Source organism: Podarcis melisellensis (genome assembly GCF_964234715.1).
Source record: "Podarcis melisellensis genome assembly, chromosome: 2".
NCBI lineage: Eukaryota > Metazoa > Chordata > Lepidosauria > Squamata > Lacertidae > Podarcis > Podarcis melisellensis.
In genome coordinates, this window is record NC_138529.1 from 113222073 (window position 1) to 113240937 (window position 18865).

General features: G+C 50.4%; 1 protein-coding gene across 1 annotated transcript in view; it reads left to right on the top strand.

Moving 5' to 3' along the window:
• LOC309363227 (tripartite motif-containing protein 10-like) overlaps window positions 1–17634 on the top strand; it is a gene marked incomplete at its 3' end in the record, with an annotated part of 30118 nt that extends 12484 nt beyond the window's left edge. The window contains exon 8 of the mRNA XM_081899333.1: window positions 16925–17634. Coding sequence (XP_081755459.1) covers window positions 16925–17634 — 710 coding nt within the window. The remainder of the gene's footprint in view (window positions 1–16924) is intronic.
• Window positions 17635–18865: the final 1231 nt, after the last annotated feature.

The following is an 18865-nucleotide window of genomic DNA, read 5'->3' on the forward strand; positions in this document are numbered from 1 at the left end:
TTTGCTGCCCATCATCGGGTGCCACTTCAGAACAAGCCGGAACCGGTACAGGTGGAGGCAATCGACAGACGGCTCCTGCGTTCGGGAGCCGTTACTCAGGAGACCCAGCCCCTGGTCCTGTGTCTCCAGCAGCACCGTGAGATGCGAACTTTGGATATTGCCTCCATGCCCCGGTTCCCCCTGGTGCTTGGGATGGACTGGCTGGAGGCTCACAATGTGCAGATTGACTGGGTCAAACGGACTGTACACTTCCCAGACCCAAGTTCTCCTGCTGAGACTGAAATGCTAGCAGCTGCGCCCACTGAGGAGGCTGCTGCAACGCTCCCCGCAGAGTACCGGGACTATCACGACGTGTTCGAGGAACGGGGGGCAGACCAGCTGCCGCCGCATCGGTCCTTTGACTGCGGAATAGACCTCCAGCCCAGAGCGCCCCTACCGGTGAGTCGCTTATACTCTTTAACAGAGCCAGAGTGCGAGGCTTTGCAGGACTTCTTGCGCAAGAACCTGGAGCGTGGGTTCATTAGGCCTTCTACCTCGCCCACTGCTGTGCCAGTGCTCTTTGTTAAAAAGAAATGTGGGGAGCTCCGCCTTTGCCATGATTACCGGGCCTTGAACAAAATTACCATCCCAGACCGGTACCCCTTGCCCCTCATTTCGGAGTTGCTGGAGCGGGTGCAAGGGGCGCAGGTGTTCACCAAGCTAGACCTCCGGGGTGCCTACAATTTGATTCAGATCCGAGCCGGGGATGAGTGGAAGACAGCATTCAGGACCCGGTACGGGCAGTTCGAATACCTGGTTATGCCCTTCGGTTTGTGCAACGCGCCTGCTGTGTTTCAACGGTACATCAACCACGTGTTCCAGGACTTGCTAGACAAGTACGTGGTGGTGTACCTGGATGACATTCTGGTTTACTCCCGTGACCCGGCGTGCCACGAGGGTCATGTCCGGACCGTGCTGCAGCGCTTGCGCGAGCACCGTTTGTATGCAAAGCTCAGCAAGTGCGAGTTCCATCAGCGGTCAGTGGACTTCCTGGGTCACCGACTCTCACCAGGTGGGGTGCAGATGGATCCTGGGAAGGTGGCAGCGGTTCGAGAATGGGCGGCACCTCGGAACCGCAAGGACCTACAGCGTTTCCTGGGGTTCGCCAACTATTACCGGACCTTCATTGCGGATTATGCTCATCGCACCACCCCGTTGACCCGGCTACTGCGCCCCAAGACACCGTTTTCCTGGGACAAAGAGGCAGAGGAGGCATTTCAAGGGTTGAAGGCCTGTTTCCAGAGAGCGCCAATCTTGCAGCATCCGGATCCTTCTCGACCCTTTGTGGTAGAGACTGACGCCTCCAGTACGGCTCTCGGTGCCGTCTTGTCTCAGCAGTGCGGACCGGAAGCGCCACTCTTACCCTGCGCCTACTATTCCCGCCAGCTCCTGCCAGCGGAGCGTAACTATACCGTGTGGGAGCGGGAACTACTGGCCATCAAGGTGGCCTTTGAGGTTTGGCGCCACCATCTTGAGGGGGCACGACACCCGGTGGAGGTGAGAACCGACCACCGGAACCTGGAGTACCTCCAGACCACCCGCAAGCTGAACCAAAGGCAGATCCGGTGGGCGTTGTTCTTTTCCCGGTTCCAGTTCCGGATCCGCTACATCCCTAGCTCTCAAAACCAGAAGGTGGATGCCCTGTCCCGGAAACCTGAAGACAACGCAGACACGGTACAGCAAGCAGTACCCACCACGATTCTACCACCAGCTGCATTCCTGGCCACCCAGGAGGTTGAGCCACTGCAGGCTCGGGTGCGGGAACACCAGCGGGTCGACGCTTGGGCCCAGGAACGACTCCGGGAACTGGCCGAAGGGTCATGCCCTCAGTATCCAGGGCTGGTCTTGCATCAGGGTTTTCTGCTGCACCACGGGCGCCTGTACATCCCACCAGGGCCGCTGCGGGCTGAGGTTCTCCGGATGACCCATGATGCTCCAGCAGTGGGACACTTTGGGCGGTATCGGACCACCCATCTGTTAAGCCGTGAGTTTTGGTGGCCCCGTCTGAAGGCTGACGTGGCTCGCTACGTTGCTGGTTGTGATGTCTGCAGGCGGGCCAAGGGGCCTACCGGGCGACCCCCCGGCCTTCTTCAGCCGTTGCCGGTTCCACCACGTCCTTGGCACACAGTTTCTCTGGACTTTGTAGTGGAGCTACCCCCGTCTCGGGGCCACACCTGCCTTCTAGTTTTCTCCGACCATTTCACGAAGATGGTGCACTGTGCCCCCTGCCCATCCGTACCCTCAGCTAAGGAAACCGCTCAGCTGTACCTTCAGCATGTCTTCCGCCTGCATGGCCTACCTGAGCGTGTGGTGTCCGACCGTGGCGTTCAGTTCACGTCCCGGTGTTGGGGTTCTTTGCACCAGGCCCTCGGAACAGAGGTCTGTCTCTCATCTGCTTACCACCCACAGACTGATGGCCAGACGGAATGGGCGAACGCGGTGCTGGAGCAGTACCTCCGGTGTTACTGCAGCTACCAGCAGGATGACTGGGTCGACCACCTAGCCTTGGCGGAGTTCGCTTATAACAACGCGGTGAATGCGTCCACCCAGCAGACCCCGTTCCAGGCAAGCTACGGTTTTCATCCACGATTGTTTCCGGATGTGGTGCCGGCGTCTGCGGTCCCTGCGGTGACAGAGTGGCTTCAGGAGCTCCAATCCCAGCAACAGCTGTTGATGGAGCAGCTGCGCCAGGCCAAGGAGGCGTACAAGGTCCAGGCCGACCGCCACCGCCAGGTGGGGCTGGAACTCCACGTCGGTGACCTGGTATGGCTCTCCACTCGCCACTTCCACGCTTCTCGACCTTCGCGGAATCTGGACGCCCGTTTCACCGGCCCGTTCCCCATCGTGCACCAGGTCTCGCCGGTGGCATTCCATCTCCGGTTGCCAGCAATCCTGAAGGTTCACCCGGTATTCCACAGGTCCCTTCTGAGTCCGGTGGCCCCACCCGACGAGTTCCACCCGAACCGTCCCCGACCGCAGACGGTTTTGGTTCAGGGAGAGCCGGAGTATGAGGTGGAACGCATTCTGGACTCCCGATACCGCAGGGGAAAGCTGCAGTATCTCATAGACTGGAAGGGGTATGGGCCGGAGGACCGTTCCTGGGAACCAGCGGCCAACGTCCATGCGCCTGCCTGCCTCCGAGAGTTTCATGCGGCGTACCCCAACAAGCCGGGTCCGGACCCTCAATTGAGGGGGGGCCTGGGAGGGGGGATGGTGTGATGGCCTGGGATTCCGAGTCTGAGAGTGAACCGGAGGAATCCCAGCCGGCACAGGGGTCCCCGCCTCCAGGGCCGGCTGAACTGGGGCAAGGCCTAGATGCTGAGGAGCCTGCACCTGTGACAGATCCTCAGGGGCAGGCACCAGGTGAGACCATTCTGGCCCCAGAGGTGCTGGAGGACTCAGTGGCTACAGGTGAGCCTCCCCCGGGGCCCAGTAACCCTTCGGCCTCTCCTGAACTGCAGAGGCTTAGGGCAGAGAGGCGAAGGGAACTGGTCTCTCCCAGGAGGAGTGCTCGCCTTAAGGCCAGGAGAGGCAGGGCTCCTGGGGGCCGGGACCGCCCCCGGCCTTAGAAGAAGATAAAGGTCAGGCAGCCCGGTCCCAGGTTGCGGGAGCAACGTCGTTGTGGAGTACCTGCTTTACCCAGACCTAGATCTGCACTCCCAGTGTGCCTGTTCCTCGCCCGGCTTCCTGCTCCTGACTCTCCGGTGTTCCTGTTCCTCGCTCGGCTTCCTGCTCCTGACTCTCCGGTGTCCCTGTTCCTCGCCCGGCTGCCCGCTGCTGACCCACCGGTGTTCCTGTTCCCTGCCTGGCTCCCTGCTTCTGCTCTACCAGTGTTCCTGTTACCCGCCTGGCTTCCTGCTGCTGCCCTACCAGCATTCCTGCTCCCCCGCCCGGCTCCCTGTTTCGGACCTCGCGTCTCATCTAGTGATCATCTACCCTGCTAGAGACTCTGGACTGAACTTCGGCTACGGTATTAGTACCTTCCCCCCCCGGGACCAGCACACTTCTGGACCGTCTTGAGGGGCTGGGAGCTGGGGGCACTGTCATACAGTGGTTCCGCTCCTTCCTCCTGGGCCATGTTCAGAAAGTGGTGGTGGGGGATGAGTGTTCAGACCCCTGGGCTCTCACTTGTGGGGTGCCTCAAAGATCTGTCCTCTCCCCCATGCTTTTCAACATTTACATGCAGCCACTGGGAGAGATCATCAGGAGGTTTGGGCTGGGTGTTCATCAGTATGCGGATGATACCCAGCTCTACCTCTCTTTTAAATCAGAACCAGTGAAGGCGGTGAAGGTCCTGTGTGAGTGTCTGGAGGCGGTTGGAGGATGGATGGCAGCTAACAGATTGAGGTTGAATCCTGACAACACAGAAGTACTGTTTTTGGGGGACAGGAGGTGGGCAGGTGTGGAGGATTCCCTGGTCCTGAATGGGGTAACTGTGCCCCTGAAGGACCAGGTGCACAGCCTGGGAGTCATTTTGGACTCACAGCTGTCCATGGAGGCACAGGTCAAATCTGTATCCAGGGCAGCTGTTTACCAGCTCCATCTGGTATGTAGGCTGAGACCCTATCTGCCTGCAGACTGTCTCACCTGAGTGGTGTATGCTCTGGTTATCTCCCACTTGGACTACTGCAATGTGCTCTACATGGGGCTACCTTTGAAGGTGACCTGGAAACTACAACTAATCCAGAATGCGGCAGCTAGACTGGTGACTGGGAGCAGCAGTTGCTATTTCTTGGGTCTGAAATTGGTACGAAAGCCTACAGGTTTGAAGATGATAAAAATCTTTTGAGTTACAGTCGATCAGCCAGCTTTAATGAGCAAAGAAATTGGCCCAAGATACATGCAAACCTGCTGCCAGAAAAAGTTTTACTGCCGAGCGTACCTGATAAGGCAGCTGAAACAAAGCTAAGAATTGTCAGCTCTCCCAGAGAAACTGAAAGGGTGGAGGTAAAGGTTGAGCATTTTTCTCCAGCTGCTAGCATGGACCAAGGGGGAAAAGAAAGTGCAACAGGGACAGGAAGAGGTAAATCTCCAGAATCAAGCCACCCCAAAAGCAGTCCTGAAGGTAGCCCAAGGGGTGATATTAATGAACCAAGGAGGTCTGCAAGAATAAAGATCAACCTCCAGACCGTTATGGGTTCCCAACCACCATAAACCCGGTTTCTGTAACTGAGCCAGAAAACTTTGAGGAAGTGCAAGAGTTACCTACTCTAGAGAAAGAGGTGTGGTTAAAGGCAATGCAGGCAGAGTATAACTCTCTGCTAAACAACAATGTGTTTGTACCTGCAGAATTGCCTGAAGGTAAAAAGCCCATAATCTGTAAGTGGGTTTTTAAAGTGAAAAAGCTGGCTGATGGTAGTTGTCAGAGGAAAGCCAGGTTGGTTGCAAGGGGCTTTACACAAAGGAAAATGATTCATTATGATGAAGTGTTTGCCCCAACAGCAAAGGCTGAAACAGTAAAATCAGTTTTAGCAATGGCAAGTCTGAGAAGGTTAAAAGTTAATCATTTTGATGTTGCCTCAGCATATTTCAATGCTCCTATTGACGCCGAGGTGTATTTACAGCAAATACCAGGTTATGAGCTGGAAAAAGACAGCATGGTGTTAAAGCTGCAAAGGGCACTATACGGTTTACACCAAAGTGCATGTCTATGGCATGAATGCATAGACACAACTTTGGAAAAGATAGGATTCAAACAAAGCCTGGCTGATTCCTGTTTATATTCAGCAATGGTGCAAGGAAGTGTTTGTTATTTACTTTTGTATGTTGATGATATCTGTCTAATAACGACTGCACAAAAGCAAGTGTCTTGGTTTATAAACAGCCTAGGTAACAAATACAAACTGAAGTATTTGGGAGAGATTCAGAATTACTTAGGAGTAGAGGTTCAGAGAAATGAAGAGGGCGTCTACTCTCTGAGTCAGAAGGAAAAAATCGAAAAGTTACTGAAGACATATGGAATGGAGAGGGCAAATGAGGTTGACACTCCCATAACTACCCAGTACAAAAATGAACCAGAAGGACAAAAATGTGAGAATGCATCAGCATTTCATTCTCTGTTGGGTTCTCTGTTATATTTAAGTTGTTGGACAAGACCCGACATAACATTGGCAGTGCACATGTTAAGCCAAAGAAGTGCAGACCCAGCTCAGAGAGATTGGGTAGCACTTAAAAGAATCCTAAGGTATCTGAAAGGCACAAAAGATTACAAACTGGTGCTGGATACAGGATATGATCAGCAAGTGTATGCATACGCTGATGCCAGCTGGGGGGACAGAGAAAATGGAAAGTCTACCACTGGCTATGCCATATATATTGGAAATGCCCTGGTTCAGTGGAAATCCCAGAAACAAACATTTGTTGCCACAAGTACTTGTGAAGCAGAGTACTCAGCCATAAGCAAATGTGTGTCACAAATAGAGTGGTTTGCTTGTCTAACAAAATAACTTGGAATACCTTCTGAAATGCCAATCACTGTACTAACTGACAACATGGCTGCACAACAGCTTGCTAACCAACAGAACTTTAAGAGCAAGAGTAAACATATTGCTATAAGATACGGAAATGTGAAAAATGCTTTGGAAAGAAATGTGTAAAAGGTACAGCACTGTAACACAAAATGTAATGTGGCGGATTTGTATACAAAATGTTTTGATGCTCCTAAATTTCGAGACTTAAGAGAATTATTAGGTCTCAAGGAGGAGTGTTGGGATTCGCAGGATGATGAGTAAGTCTGCAGGCTTCAACAGGCTGATGCAATACTCTGTGAAGTGCTGGGTCAGAGTGACTCAGCAGGAATGTGATTGGCTATCACCTGTTTTAAAAGGAAAGCCTGTTCAACTGTAATTATGGTTGTGATGTGGTTGTGCTTTGGTGTTGTGGTGCTGTGGTGGAGAATATTCATTTGCCTTAAGGAGCAGGTACTCTGTATGGACTGTTTTTGTAAATACTTGTATATAGCTCACATTAAAAAGACTGCACTGAAAAGAAACCTGGGACTCTCAGCATTCACTAAAAGCACTGCGAGGAATTTGCGACACCCTCAATATCTCCTTAGATTCTGGAATTCACCAGGCACAGATTCCTGTCAGCTTTTTAAATAATTTTTTTAAGAAATCCTCCAAACCTACTCCAGGCCACACACCCCACAGGCAGCCCTGTTACAGTCGATCAGCCAGCTTTAATGAGCAAAGAAATTGGCCCAAGATACATGCAAACCTGCTGCCAGAAAAAGTTTTACTGCCGAGCGTACCTGATAAGGCAGCTGAAACAAAGCTAAGAATTGTCAGCTCTCCCAGAGAAACTGAAAGGGTGGAGGTAAAGGTTGAGCATTTTTCTCCAGCTGCTAGCATGGACCAAGGGGGAAAAGAAAGTGCAACAGGGACAGGAAGAGGTAAATCTCCAGAATCTAGCCACCCCAAAAGCAGTCCTGAAGGTAGCCCAAGGGGTGATATTAATGAACCAAGGAGGTCTGCAAGAATAAAGATCAACCTCCAGACCGTTATGGGTTCCCAACCACCATAAACCCGGTTTCTGTAACTGAGCCAGAAAACTTTGAGGAAGTGCAAGAGTTACCTACTCTAGAGAAAGAGGTGTGGTTAAAGGCAATGCAGGCAGAGTATAACTCTCTGCTAAACAACAATGTGTTTGTACCTGCAGAATTGCCTGAAGGTAAAAAGCCCATAATCTGTAAGTGGGTTTTTAAAGTGAAAAAGCTGGCTGATGGTAGTTGTCAGAGGAAAGCCAGGTTGGTTGCAAGGGGCTTTACACAAAGGAAAATGATTCATTATGATGAAGTGTTTGCCCCAACAGCAAAGGCTGAAACAGTAAAATCAGTTTTAGCAATGGCAAGTCTGAGAAGGTTAAAAGTTAATCATTTTGATGTTGCCTCAGCATATTTCAATGCTCCTATTGACGCCGAGGTGTATTTACAGCAAATACCAGGTTATGAGCTGGAAAAAGACAGCATGGTGTTAAAGCTGCAAAGGGCACTATACGGTTTACACCAAAGTGCATGTCTATGGCATGAATGCATAGACACAACTTTGGAAAAGATAGGATTCAAACAAAGCCTGGCTGATTCCTGTTTATATTCAGCAATGGTGCAAGGAAGTGTTTGTTATTTACTTTTGTATGTTGATAATATCTGTCTAATAACGACTGCACAAAAGCAAGTGTCTTGGTTTATAAACAGCCTAGGTAACAAATACAAACTGAAGTATTTGGGAGAGATTCAGAATTACTTAGGAGTAGAGGTTCAGAGAAATGAAGAGGGCGTCTACTCTCTGAGTCAGAAGGAAAAAATCGAAAAGTTACTGAAGACATATGGAATGGAGAGGGCAAATGAGGTTGACACTCCCATAACTACCCAGTACAAAAATGAACCAGAAGGACAAAAATGTGAGAATGCATCAGCATTTCATTCTCTGTTGGGTTCTCTGTTATATTTAAGTTGTTGGACAAGACCCGACATAACATTGGCAGTGCACATGTTAAGCCAAAGAAGTGCAGACCCAGCTCAGAGAGATTGGGTAGCACTTAAAAGAATCCTAAGGTATCTGAAAGGCACAAAAGATTACAAACTGGTGCTGGATACAGGATATGATCAGCAAGTGTATGCATACGCTGATGCCAGCTGGGGGGACAGAGAAAATGGAAAGTCTACCACTGGCTATGCCATATATATTGGAAATGCCCTGGTTCAGTGGAAATCCCAGAAACAAACATTTATTGCCACAAGTACTTGTGAAGCAGAGTACTCAGCCATAAGCAAATGTGTGTCACAAATAGAGTGGTTTGCTTGTCTAACAAAATAACTTGGAATACCTTCTGAAATGCCAATCACTGTACTAACTGACAACATGGCTGCACAACAGCTTGCTAACCAACAGAACTTTAAGAGCAAGAGTAAACATATTGCTATAAGATACGGAAATGTGAAAAATGCTTTGGAAAGAAATGTGTAAAAGGTACAGCACTGTAACACAAAATGTAATGTGGCGGATTTGTATACAAAATGTTTTGATGCTCCTAAATTTCGAGACTTAAGAGAATTATTAGGTCTCAAGGAGGAGTGTTGGGATTCGCAGGATGATGAGTAAGTCTGCAGGCTTCAACAGGCTGATGCAATACTCTGTGAAGTGCTGGGTCAGAGTGACTCAGCAGGAATGTGATTGGCTATCACCTGTTTTAAAAGGAAAGCCTGTTCAACTGTAATTATGGTTGTGATGTGGTTGTGCTTTGGTGTTGTGGTGCTGTGGTGGAGAATATTCATTTGCCTTAAGGAGCAGGTACTCTGTATGGACTGTTTTTGTAAATACTTGTATATAGCTCACATTAAAAAGACTGCACTGAAAAGAAACCTGGGACTCTCAGCATTCACTAAAAGCACTGCGAGGAATTTGCGACACCCTCAATATCTCCTTAGATTCTGGAATTCACCAGGCACAGATTCCTGTCAGCTTTTTAAATAATTTTTTTAAGAAATCCTCCAAACCTACTCCAGGCCACACACCCCACAGGCAGCCCATTGGCCTGCCAGGCGGGGGTGGGCCGAGCACAGTTGCTTCGTGGGTGGCACACGGCCAGGTAGACACGCGTGGGGCTGCAAACTCCACCCACCTGTTCGGAAGGGGTGAGCAGGAATTCTTTCCAATTGTCCTTCTGCAATACATCGTAAATAAACATCAAGAAATGTAATATACAAATAAGCTATTAACAAACAATGAATTAACAGAATTAAAATCAAGTTTCGATTACCATGATTAAAAGGTTTTGTTGGCCGTGGCTGCATTGGGAAGGTTGTGGCTGTGGCTGTAATCTCCCCTCCCCAGCGGCGTCGCATTGGGGGGCGTGGGGGGGGGATGTACGCCCCGGGTCCCATGCCTGCGGGGGTGACAAGAAGTCACCCCACAGGGGCTTGTGGCAGCGCGAGCAGCCATCGTGCTGCCGCTGCCTTTGGAGGATCCTCCGTTTGTGGCTGCAGCAACAACAGAGGGATCCTGGCACCATCCATACAGTGCTGGAGTGGTGCCAGTGGCAAACTGCTATACAGCGCATGTGTGGCATCGCTACTGTAATGTGTATGAGTTACTCGTGCGTAAACTGGTGCCTCTCTAGGCTAATTTGCCTTGTTAAACCTTTCTGACTGCACAGCCCTTTCTCATCGTGGCTGCCTCAATCGCTGGCAGAATCCGTCAGTGGGCCTTTCTTGAACCTCTTCCAACATAAAACTTGTTTGACACCCAGTCTCCTCCTCCTCTCACTGCACGGGAGCCTTCTGCGCAGGGAGGGCGTGGGCAGCGGAGGACCTGGGCTCTCCTCACTGATGTCCAGTGAAGAGTCCTGGAGCCCTCTCTCCGATTCCCCCATCTGCCCCCCTTTATCCCTGGTGTTGCGCTGATTTGCTTTCCCCTCTACTGAGCTGTTTCTCCCCCTGCTGCTGGGTCCTTCGCCAGCATCATCTGGGAGCCTCCCCTTCGCCTCTCGCTCTGATGTCAGTTCCCTGACATCCACCTCCCCCCCAGGACCCCCTCCACCCCTGGGCCGACCTGTGGAATCAACTTTGTATCCTTCGTCAGCCGACGAGGCGGGGAACCCCCGGAAGGAACTGTCACCATCTTCTGTGGATTCGAAACCCGCTTCCCACCCGCTCTTATACCTGCCAACGGGGTGGCCCTCCCAGTCTGATTCTTCTTCCTCCGAAACTTCTCCTCCCTCCTCCTCGGAGTCAGAAAATCCCTCAAAAACCTTCTCATCGTCTGTGGTTCCAAATTGCTCCTCCCAGAATCTCCCTAGGGGTTTGGGTTTGTCCGGGAACCGGTGGTGGAATACCTCCACCAGATACCTGTCATCGAAGGCTTCCGCGGGAACCCACATGTTTTCGGACCTGGGTTCCCCCTCCCAAGCTACCAAATACTCCACCTGGCGCCCTCGCCACCTTGAGTCAAGTATTTCCGTGGCCCTGTGATGGTGGTTCCCTTTCTTCTACCTGTGGGTGTGTGGTGACTTCTTCCTCTTGCCCCTGGAATCCCCGCCCCTCCCTGTGCGGTGAGAGCAGGGACCTGTGGAACACCGGGTGTATTTTCATGCTATCAGGCAACTTGAGCTTAAATGCCACGGGATTTACCTGCTGTGTTACCTCAAAAGGTCCCAGCCGCCTGGGCTGCAACTTCTTGCACCCCCCTTTGAAAGGTAACCCTTGGGTGGACAGCCACACCCGGTCCCCCACCCGTATGGTCTCCCCTTCCCTGCGGTGCTTGTCTGCCTTCCTCTTGTAAGTTTCCTTGGCCCGCTCCAAGTTCATCTTAAGTTGCTGGTGCAGGGCCTCCATTTCTTCCACAAACTGCTCTGCCGAGGGTATGCTCCAGTTTTCCTCCCCACTCCCCGGGAAGGCCCTGGGATGACACCCATGGTTGGCCATGAATGGGCTCATTCCCGTGGACACGTGTTCCGCATTATTGTATGCGAATTCAGCCAGCGCTAGTTTCTCTACCCAATCGTTCTGCCTCTCGCTGACGTAGCAGCATAGGTATTGCTGGAGTATACTGTTCGCTCTTTCTGCTTGCCCGTTGGTCTCCGGGTGTCTCGCCGTCGAGAAACCCACCTCGACCTGCAGCAAGCTCATGAGCTTTCTCCAGAACCGGGAAGTAAATTGTTTTCCGCGGTCGGAGATAACCCTCAAGGGGGCGCCATGCAGCCTGAAAACGTGCTCCACAAACAACCGGGCTGTTTCCTCTGCCGTTACGGCATGTGAGCAAGCTATAAAATGGCACATTTTTGTCAGTAGATCGACCACTACCATGACCGCTGTCTTTCCCCGGGACTTGGGCAAATCTGTCATAAAATCAATGGACACCACCTCCCAGGGTTTTCCCGGCGTGGGTAAGGGTTCCAGCAAACCTGCGGGGGCAGTCCGCTCCCCCTTTGCCCTTTGGCAGCGGTTGCACCCCCGTACATATTCCCGTACATCCTCCCTCACCCTGGGCCACCAGAACTGCCTGGTCACAAGCATCATGGTTTTGTGCTGTCCAAAGTGCCCAGCTGTGGGGTTGTTGTGGAGTTGTTTGAGTACTTTTCCTCTCAGGGTCTCCCCCCGTACGTACAGCACTCCCCTATAGTACAGCACCCCTTCCTTCCCCTCAAACCCTTCTTGGGTCCCTCTTCCGTATCGGAGTTCCCGGATTTTAGTTTGCGCGAACACGTTGTTTCTGGTCAGCTCGGCTAGTTCTCGTTTCCCCACCAAAGTTCCCCCACACACCCATCGGTCCTCGGGGATCACGTGTCGTTTCTCCGGCGGCCCCTCTCCTCCCAAGTACTCCGGTTTGTGCGAGAGAGCGTCTGCTCTTACGTTTTCCTCTCCGGGCACGTATCGGATTTCAAAGAAAAACTTGGAGAACTCCTGTGCCCATCAAATCTGTCTCTGGTTGAGTACTCGTGCGGTCCTCCAGTACTCCAAGTTCTTGTGATCTGTGCAAACCTGGATCTGTTGTTGCGCCCCATCAGTAGATGACGCCAACGACGAAAGGCCGCGTAGATCGCCAGCAGTTCGCGGCCATACACAGTATAGTTTTGCTCCGACTTGCTCAGTTTTCCATTCTTGCTTGCTCCTCCCTGGCTGCAAAAGGACCGCCCCGATGGCTCTGTCGGACGCGTCGGTCTCTAGCCTCATGGGTTTCTCCAGATCTACGTGCAGGAGTTGCTCTTCCGATGCGAACGCCTTCTTCAGTTTTTCAAAGGATTGCTGGGCCTCCTCTGTCCACACAAACTTCTTTTTGCTACTGAGACAATCCATGATGGGTGCTGTCAAGTGGGCGAAGTTCTTGATGAACTTCCTGTAGAAGTTGCTGAACCCTAGGAACCTCTGCACGTCCTTCCGTGTTTTGGGAGCCTTCCACTCCAGCACTGCCTGCACCTTGCTTGGGTCCATCGCTAGGCCTTTGTCAGACAACTTGTACCCCAGAAACTCGACTTCTCTGGCGTGAAACTTACATTTTTCCAGCTTGACCCAAAACTGGTGCTTCTGCAGCCATTGTAACACTTCCCTGACGTCTCTAACATGTTGCTCCTCGTTGTCCGAATATATTAAGACGCCGTCCAAGAAGGCTACGCAGTTCTTGTACAGCAGAGACCCCAACACGTGGTGCATGAAAGCTTGAAAACAGGCGGAGCCCGACTGTAATCCAAAAGGTATAACTAAGTACTCAAAGGCACCTAGGGGTGTGAACATTATGGTCTTCCATTCATCCCCCTCCCTCATCCTGATCAAATTGTATGCGCCCCTGAGGTCCAGCTTGGTAAAAATTTTCCCTTTCCTCACTTACGTTAAAATGTCATCAATCCTGGGCATTGGGAAGGTCACGGGTTCCGACACCAAATTGACGGCCCTATAGTCCACAACGAGCCTGGGTTTATTTGTGTCTTTTTTGTCCACAAAGAACACCGGACTGCCCCCCACCGCTTTTGATTCTCTGATGAAGCCTCTTTTCAGGTTCTTGTCAATAAGTTCCTGCAACTCCTTCATCTCCCTGTCCGACATGGCATACAGCTTACCCACTGGCAGCTGAGCCCCCGGGAGCAAGTTGATCTGGCAGTCAAAGGGCCTATGGGGTGGCAGTCTATCTGCCTCCTTCTCGCTGAAGACCTCCCGCAGATCTGCATATTGTGGCGGCACCTCTCCCTTCCTCTCCACAGCCATCCCAGCCACCCTGGCCACGCTCATCCTTGGGGTTTCTCCTCCTAGGCAGTGTTCCAGGCAGTAAGCTGACCCAAAGGTGACTGTCCTCTGATGCCACGCCACCACTGGATCATGTTGTGCTAGCCAGCTCATCCCTAATATTATTGGGGGCCCTGCTAGTGAGGCGATGTGAAAGGCGATGGTCTCCGAGTGCCTGGACACCCTCATTCTCATTGGTGGGGTCTGGTGTGTCACTTCCCCTCCTAGAAGCTCCCTGCCATCAATGGTGGTCACTTGCAGGGGGAAATCCAAAGGCAGTAAGTGGAGCTGGTGCTCTAATGCAAAGTCTTTGCTGAAGAAATTACATGAGCTGCCTGAATCCAGCATCCCTTTCACCTTGACTGGGTGCCCGTTCAGGAGTTCTAGCACCACTTCGATGGCTATTGCCGCCTTGGGGGGGGGTCTGGTTGGGGCACTTCTACTGGTTGCTGGCCTGGCTGCTGTGCCCCTTGAGTGGCAGCCAAGCATTCCTGTTTCCCTGTTTCTGTTCCTTTACCACCTCCTCCTCACCCCCTGCGGCTCCCATCATTCCTTGCCAGGCCTTTCTTTGAGGGCAGGCTCTGGCAAAATGTCCTGGCCGCTGGCAAAGGAAACACTTCTTGGTGGTTTTCCAATCCTTTCCCTCCTTTTTGCGCCCTTCGCTGGCGCTTGAAACTTCCCGCACGCGTGCCCCATCTATTTCCATTGGCTCCGCTGGCGGGGAAGGCTGCCTTGGTATTTCAGGAATGCGGTAGTCATGGCAACATTGCTCTCTCCCTTCCCACCTCTCCTGGGCCCGCGCTTCCTGCCGTACGCCAATCGCAAGCACAGCCTTGGTCAGCTGATCCATCCCCTATGGGCGGGGTGCGCGGGAAAGCTCATCCTTCACCGTTGGGGACAACCCCTCCTCAAATAACATTTGTATGGGTTCGGAGTCCAGTTGCCACCCGAGGCGGTGAACTATCATGGCAAAGCACGACCAGTAGTCTCTAACTGACTGGTTCCCATGTTTACAGCTCATCAGTTCCCGCTTAGCCACACTTTGTTGTACATCACTGGAAAACATTGCATCCATCGCCTGAAAGAATTTCCTCAGGTCCTGCATGGCGGCATTCTGCGTCGCCATAAGGGGCCTGATCCATTCCCTGGCTCCATCTTGCAGGTGACCCACAATATATGCGACCCTCGCCGCATCGTCTGCAAAATCCTCATGCTGCAGTTCCAATGCGTACTCTAATTCCATTCGGAACGCACTATCATCCTGCGGCTTCCCCCCAAATTTGTGCACCAGTCCCGGTACCTTCCTTGCTATGGGGGTGGGCCTGACCTGTGCATCTTGAGACCGCCTTTCGTCCAGCCACGCCGTCAGAATGGCCACATGCTGCTCCAACTCTTGGTTCCTCTCCACCAGAGTTTTCCCTCCAGCTGCTCCCTCCTGGGCGTCCGCTTCTCCGGTTTTGCTCATGATGCTGCCTGCCTGCTGCTGTGCACGAGCAACTTTCAGGGACTGACGGATTGCTGTAATGTGTATGAGTTACTCGTGCGTAAACTGGTGCTTCTCTAGGCTAATTTGCCTTGTTAAACCTTTCTGACTGCACAGCCCTTTCTCATCGTGGCTGCCTCAATCGCTGGCAGAATCCGTCAGTGGGCCTTTCTTGAACCTCTTCCAACATAAAACTTGTTTGACACCCAGTCTCCTCCTCCTCTCACTGCGCGGGAGCCTTCTGCGCAGGGAGGGCATGGGCAGCGGAGGACCTGGGCTCTCCTCACTGATGTCCAGTGAAGAGTCCTGGAGCCCTCTCTCCGATTCCCCCATCTGCCCCCCTTTATCCCTGGTGTTGCGCTGATTTGCTTCCCCCTCTACTGAGCTGTTTCTCCCCCTGCTGCTGGGTCCTTTGCCAGCATCATCTGGGAGCCTCCCCTTCGCCTCTCGCTCTGATGTCAGTTCCCTGACAGCTACATAGGAAACAGTCTCCAAAATAAAATAAGAATGTATTCAGTTCCTCTTTTTGATTTCTTTGCAGTCACACCTTTGGGTTCTGTGCCTGTGCAGAGCCTAGGGTTGCTAAAGAAAGGAAATTTTTTGATGGGGACTGCACTCCATCTTGCAGGCAAATATAAGATAAACACAGCAAAATTATATATTTGTCTATCTATATTATTATTATTATTATTATTATTATCATTATTAATTTATATCCCACCCTTTTCTCTGACTTATGGATAAAATAAGAACAGCTATAAACATAGGGTGGAAAGCAATAACTTAAAACAATCTTATTTTCATTGTTTACCAATTAAAACAACTATATTTAAAATTTGTCCTTGATGTGCTATAAAGTGCTGGATTCAATCTCTGCAAAGCTAGTTTCAAAATGCTGAGATATAAAAATGCAGCTGTAAAATATGTGATATTTTACTGTATTTTTGGTTTTTATGGAAGCCGTCCAGAGTGGCTGGGGAGGCCCAGCCAGATGGGCGGGGTATAAATAATAAATTATTATCATTATTATTATTATTATTATTATTATTATTATTATTATTATTATTATTATCAGGACAATAAAGAAACTTTAGGATCACTGTTGCCAAGGTCAAAATCTTTTAACTCTTAGTCAGACTTTAGCCTCCTTTAGGAAAACAAATGTGTGTGTAGTGGTATCATGGTTGTAAGAAAACAATGCTGGAGGTTCGCAGGGGAAGGGAATTTGTTAGGTTGTCTAATTTGATTTCTTCCCCCTGATTACAATGTTAGCCTCTGAAAGCCCCAAATGGGCAATTCACACAGAGAGATTCAAAGGAGGACCATTTTTCTCCTCTTGTCCCCATCCATCCCTCCTCCCCTTCACTGCATAGAAGAGCTGAGGGAATATTTTCTGGGCTGTTTTGCTTCTTGTAGGGTGACTGAATTGACAGGAGGGACATGATAAAATATGTTGAGTAAAAAGGAAGAAAAAGAAGTATTTAAAAACCCACAGGGAAGGTATTTATTCTGAGCTTAGTCTAGGAGAAAGAGGGGGGGGGGGTCCCAATCCTGAATGGAACATGAGGAATCCCCATTTATCTGAGAGGGAATCTGCTTCTTCTTGGTGTTATTTTGGATCAGGATGTCCGTCTCTGACTCTTGGCTGATTCTGACTCACTTCTCTTTTCCTCATCTTCTCTCAACAGCAAATGTCACTCTGGATCCAGACACAGCCCATCCCAGTCTCATCCTGTCTGAGGATCGGAAAAGTGTGAGAAAGGGAAGCAAATGTCAAGTCCTGTCCAATTATCCTGAGAGATTCAGTGACATGCCTTGTGTGTTGGGATGTGAGGGATTCACAGCAGGCAGACATTTCTGGGAAGTCAGTGTGGGAAATGAGGGAGAATGGGCTGTGGGGGTTGCCAGGAAGTCTGTGGAGAGAAAGGGCTTCTTCCCCTTAAGGCCTGAGGGAGGGGTCTGGGTTGTGGGGAAGTGGTTTGGTGAGTACAGGGCCTTCACCTCCCCTGATTACTTTCCTCTGTCCCTGAGTGAGGAGCCCAAGAGGATCCGAGTGACTCTGGACTATGAAGAGGGATATGTGTCTCTTTCTGACGCTGACTCAGGGGCTGAACTCCACACATTCTCAGGAGCCTTGTTCTTTGGGGAGACCCTCCTCCCTTTCTTTTGTCTGTGGGGAAATGAAACCAAACTCAGCTGTTTAGAATTGACATCTTTGCAGATGCCCTTTGAGCGGAGTCATTCCAGTCACAATCAGAGGGAACAACAAAACAAATTCTGGGATTTTCTTTTCTATTTCTTCGAGGAACTGTGGACCTTCATTAAGACCATCATTAAGACTGTAAATCTCTCAGGAATGGGGCTGCATCATGAATGGGGCTCAGCTACACTGGACTAATAAGAACTTAATATATGCGTTACAAACATGTGACACCAGGGGCCCCTATAGAGTTGTGATCTGTCCCAATGAGAAATTGCACTTAGAACTAATTTTTAAAATAGCAGTTTTATAGTGTTTTCTGTTATTGGTTTCAGAACTCACAGGGTTAAGGAGTTCTGTGTGACGTCTCTTTCCTGAGGCGTGGTTAGAAACACTTAGGGAGTGGTTTGACGCTAAGTGTTCAGTCTGGTTTCGCTTTTGCGGAGAGAGGACGCAAGATGTGTGCGTTGTCACCGGGAGAGATTTAAGAGATGTTAAACTTCATGATTAAAGGTTAAGAAGATAAGAAAAGCCTTTGTGTCTGCTCTGAATTATTGCTGCAATTGCTTCACCGCTGTGTTTACTCTGCTACCGGCAAGAGGCAGAGGCAGGAAGGTTTTTTGGATCAGCACGGACAGGCAGCAGAGCTGCGCAAAGGGAAGCGTGCTGGACTTCATGTTTGTTTTTCTTGGCATTCATGGCAACTTTGGCCTCTGCGTTGCCATATTTTCCATATCAGTATAGATCAAGCCTTGGTCCTTCAAGTATACTTGGATCTCTTAGTAGTAATTATGACACTTACAAGCAGGCTGAAGCCAGAATTTTCTCTTTCTCTTTCTTCAGATGCTCCAGGCGATCACAGATGAGTGTCTAAAGAGAAAACAAAATATCAGACTGTGGGAGTCATAAAGCCATAGCAGAGGCTTGTAATATTGCAGGGTGCCCCCTGACCTCGTGACCAGCACTCCAAGCTTTACAATGTTTTGGAATGTATTGACCTTAAATGGAGTTGTGTTTCCTTTGGGCAGTGATGACCCTATATGGTGATGTGTGTAATAAAAGCCTTGGCCGGATGAGGTAACGTGAGACATTGGCAAACGGCCATGCGGCTGGAGTGAACAAAGGGGAATAAATCGGGAAAGGGCAGAGAAAGGAGCTGCCCTTACCATCATGAAAATATAGCTGGCTTTCTGTGTCATTTTTCTATGCTAATCACCATCTCATGACGGCTAGATTTCCGTCATCAGACTTGATTAGGACTGGGAGTGGGGAGCTTCAGTATTCTACATATATTTCTATTCTGTGGTCCTCCACTATTAGATTTTTATCTGATAATTGTTCTGGGAGCTTCTAGGATTATTTTTTTTGCTGTACGTTTAAAATTCAAGGGCTGCTTGAGAACTTTCATCCTATTACTCTTCTTACATAG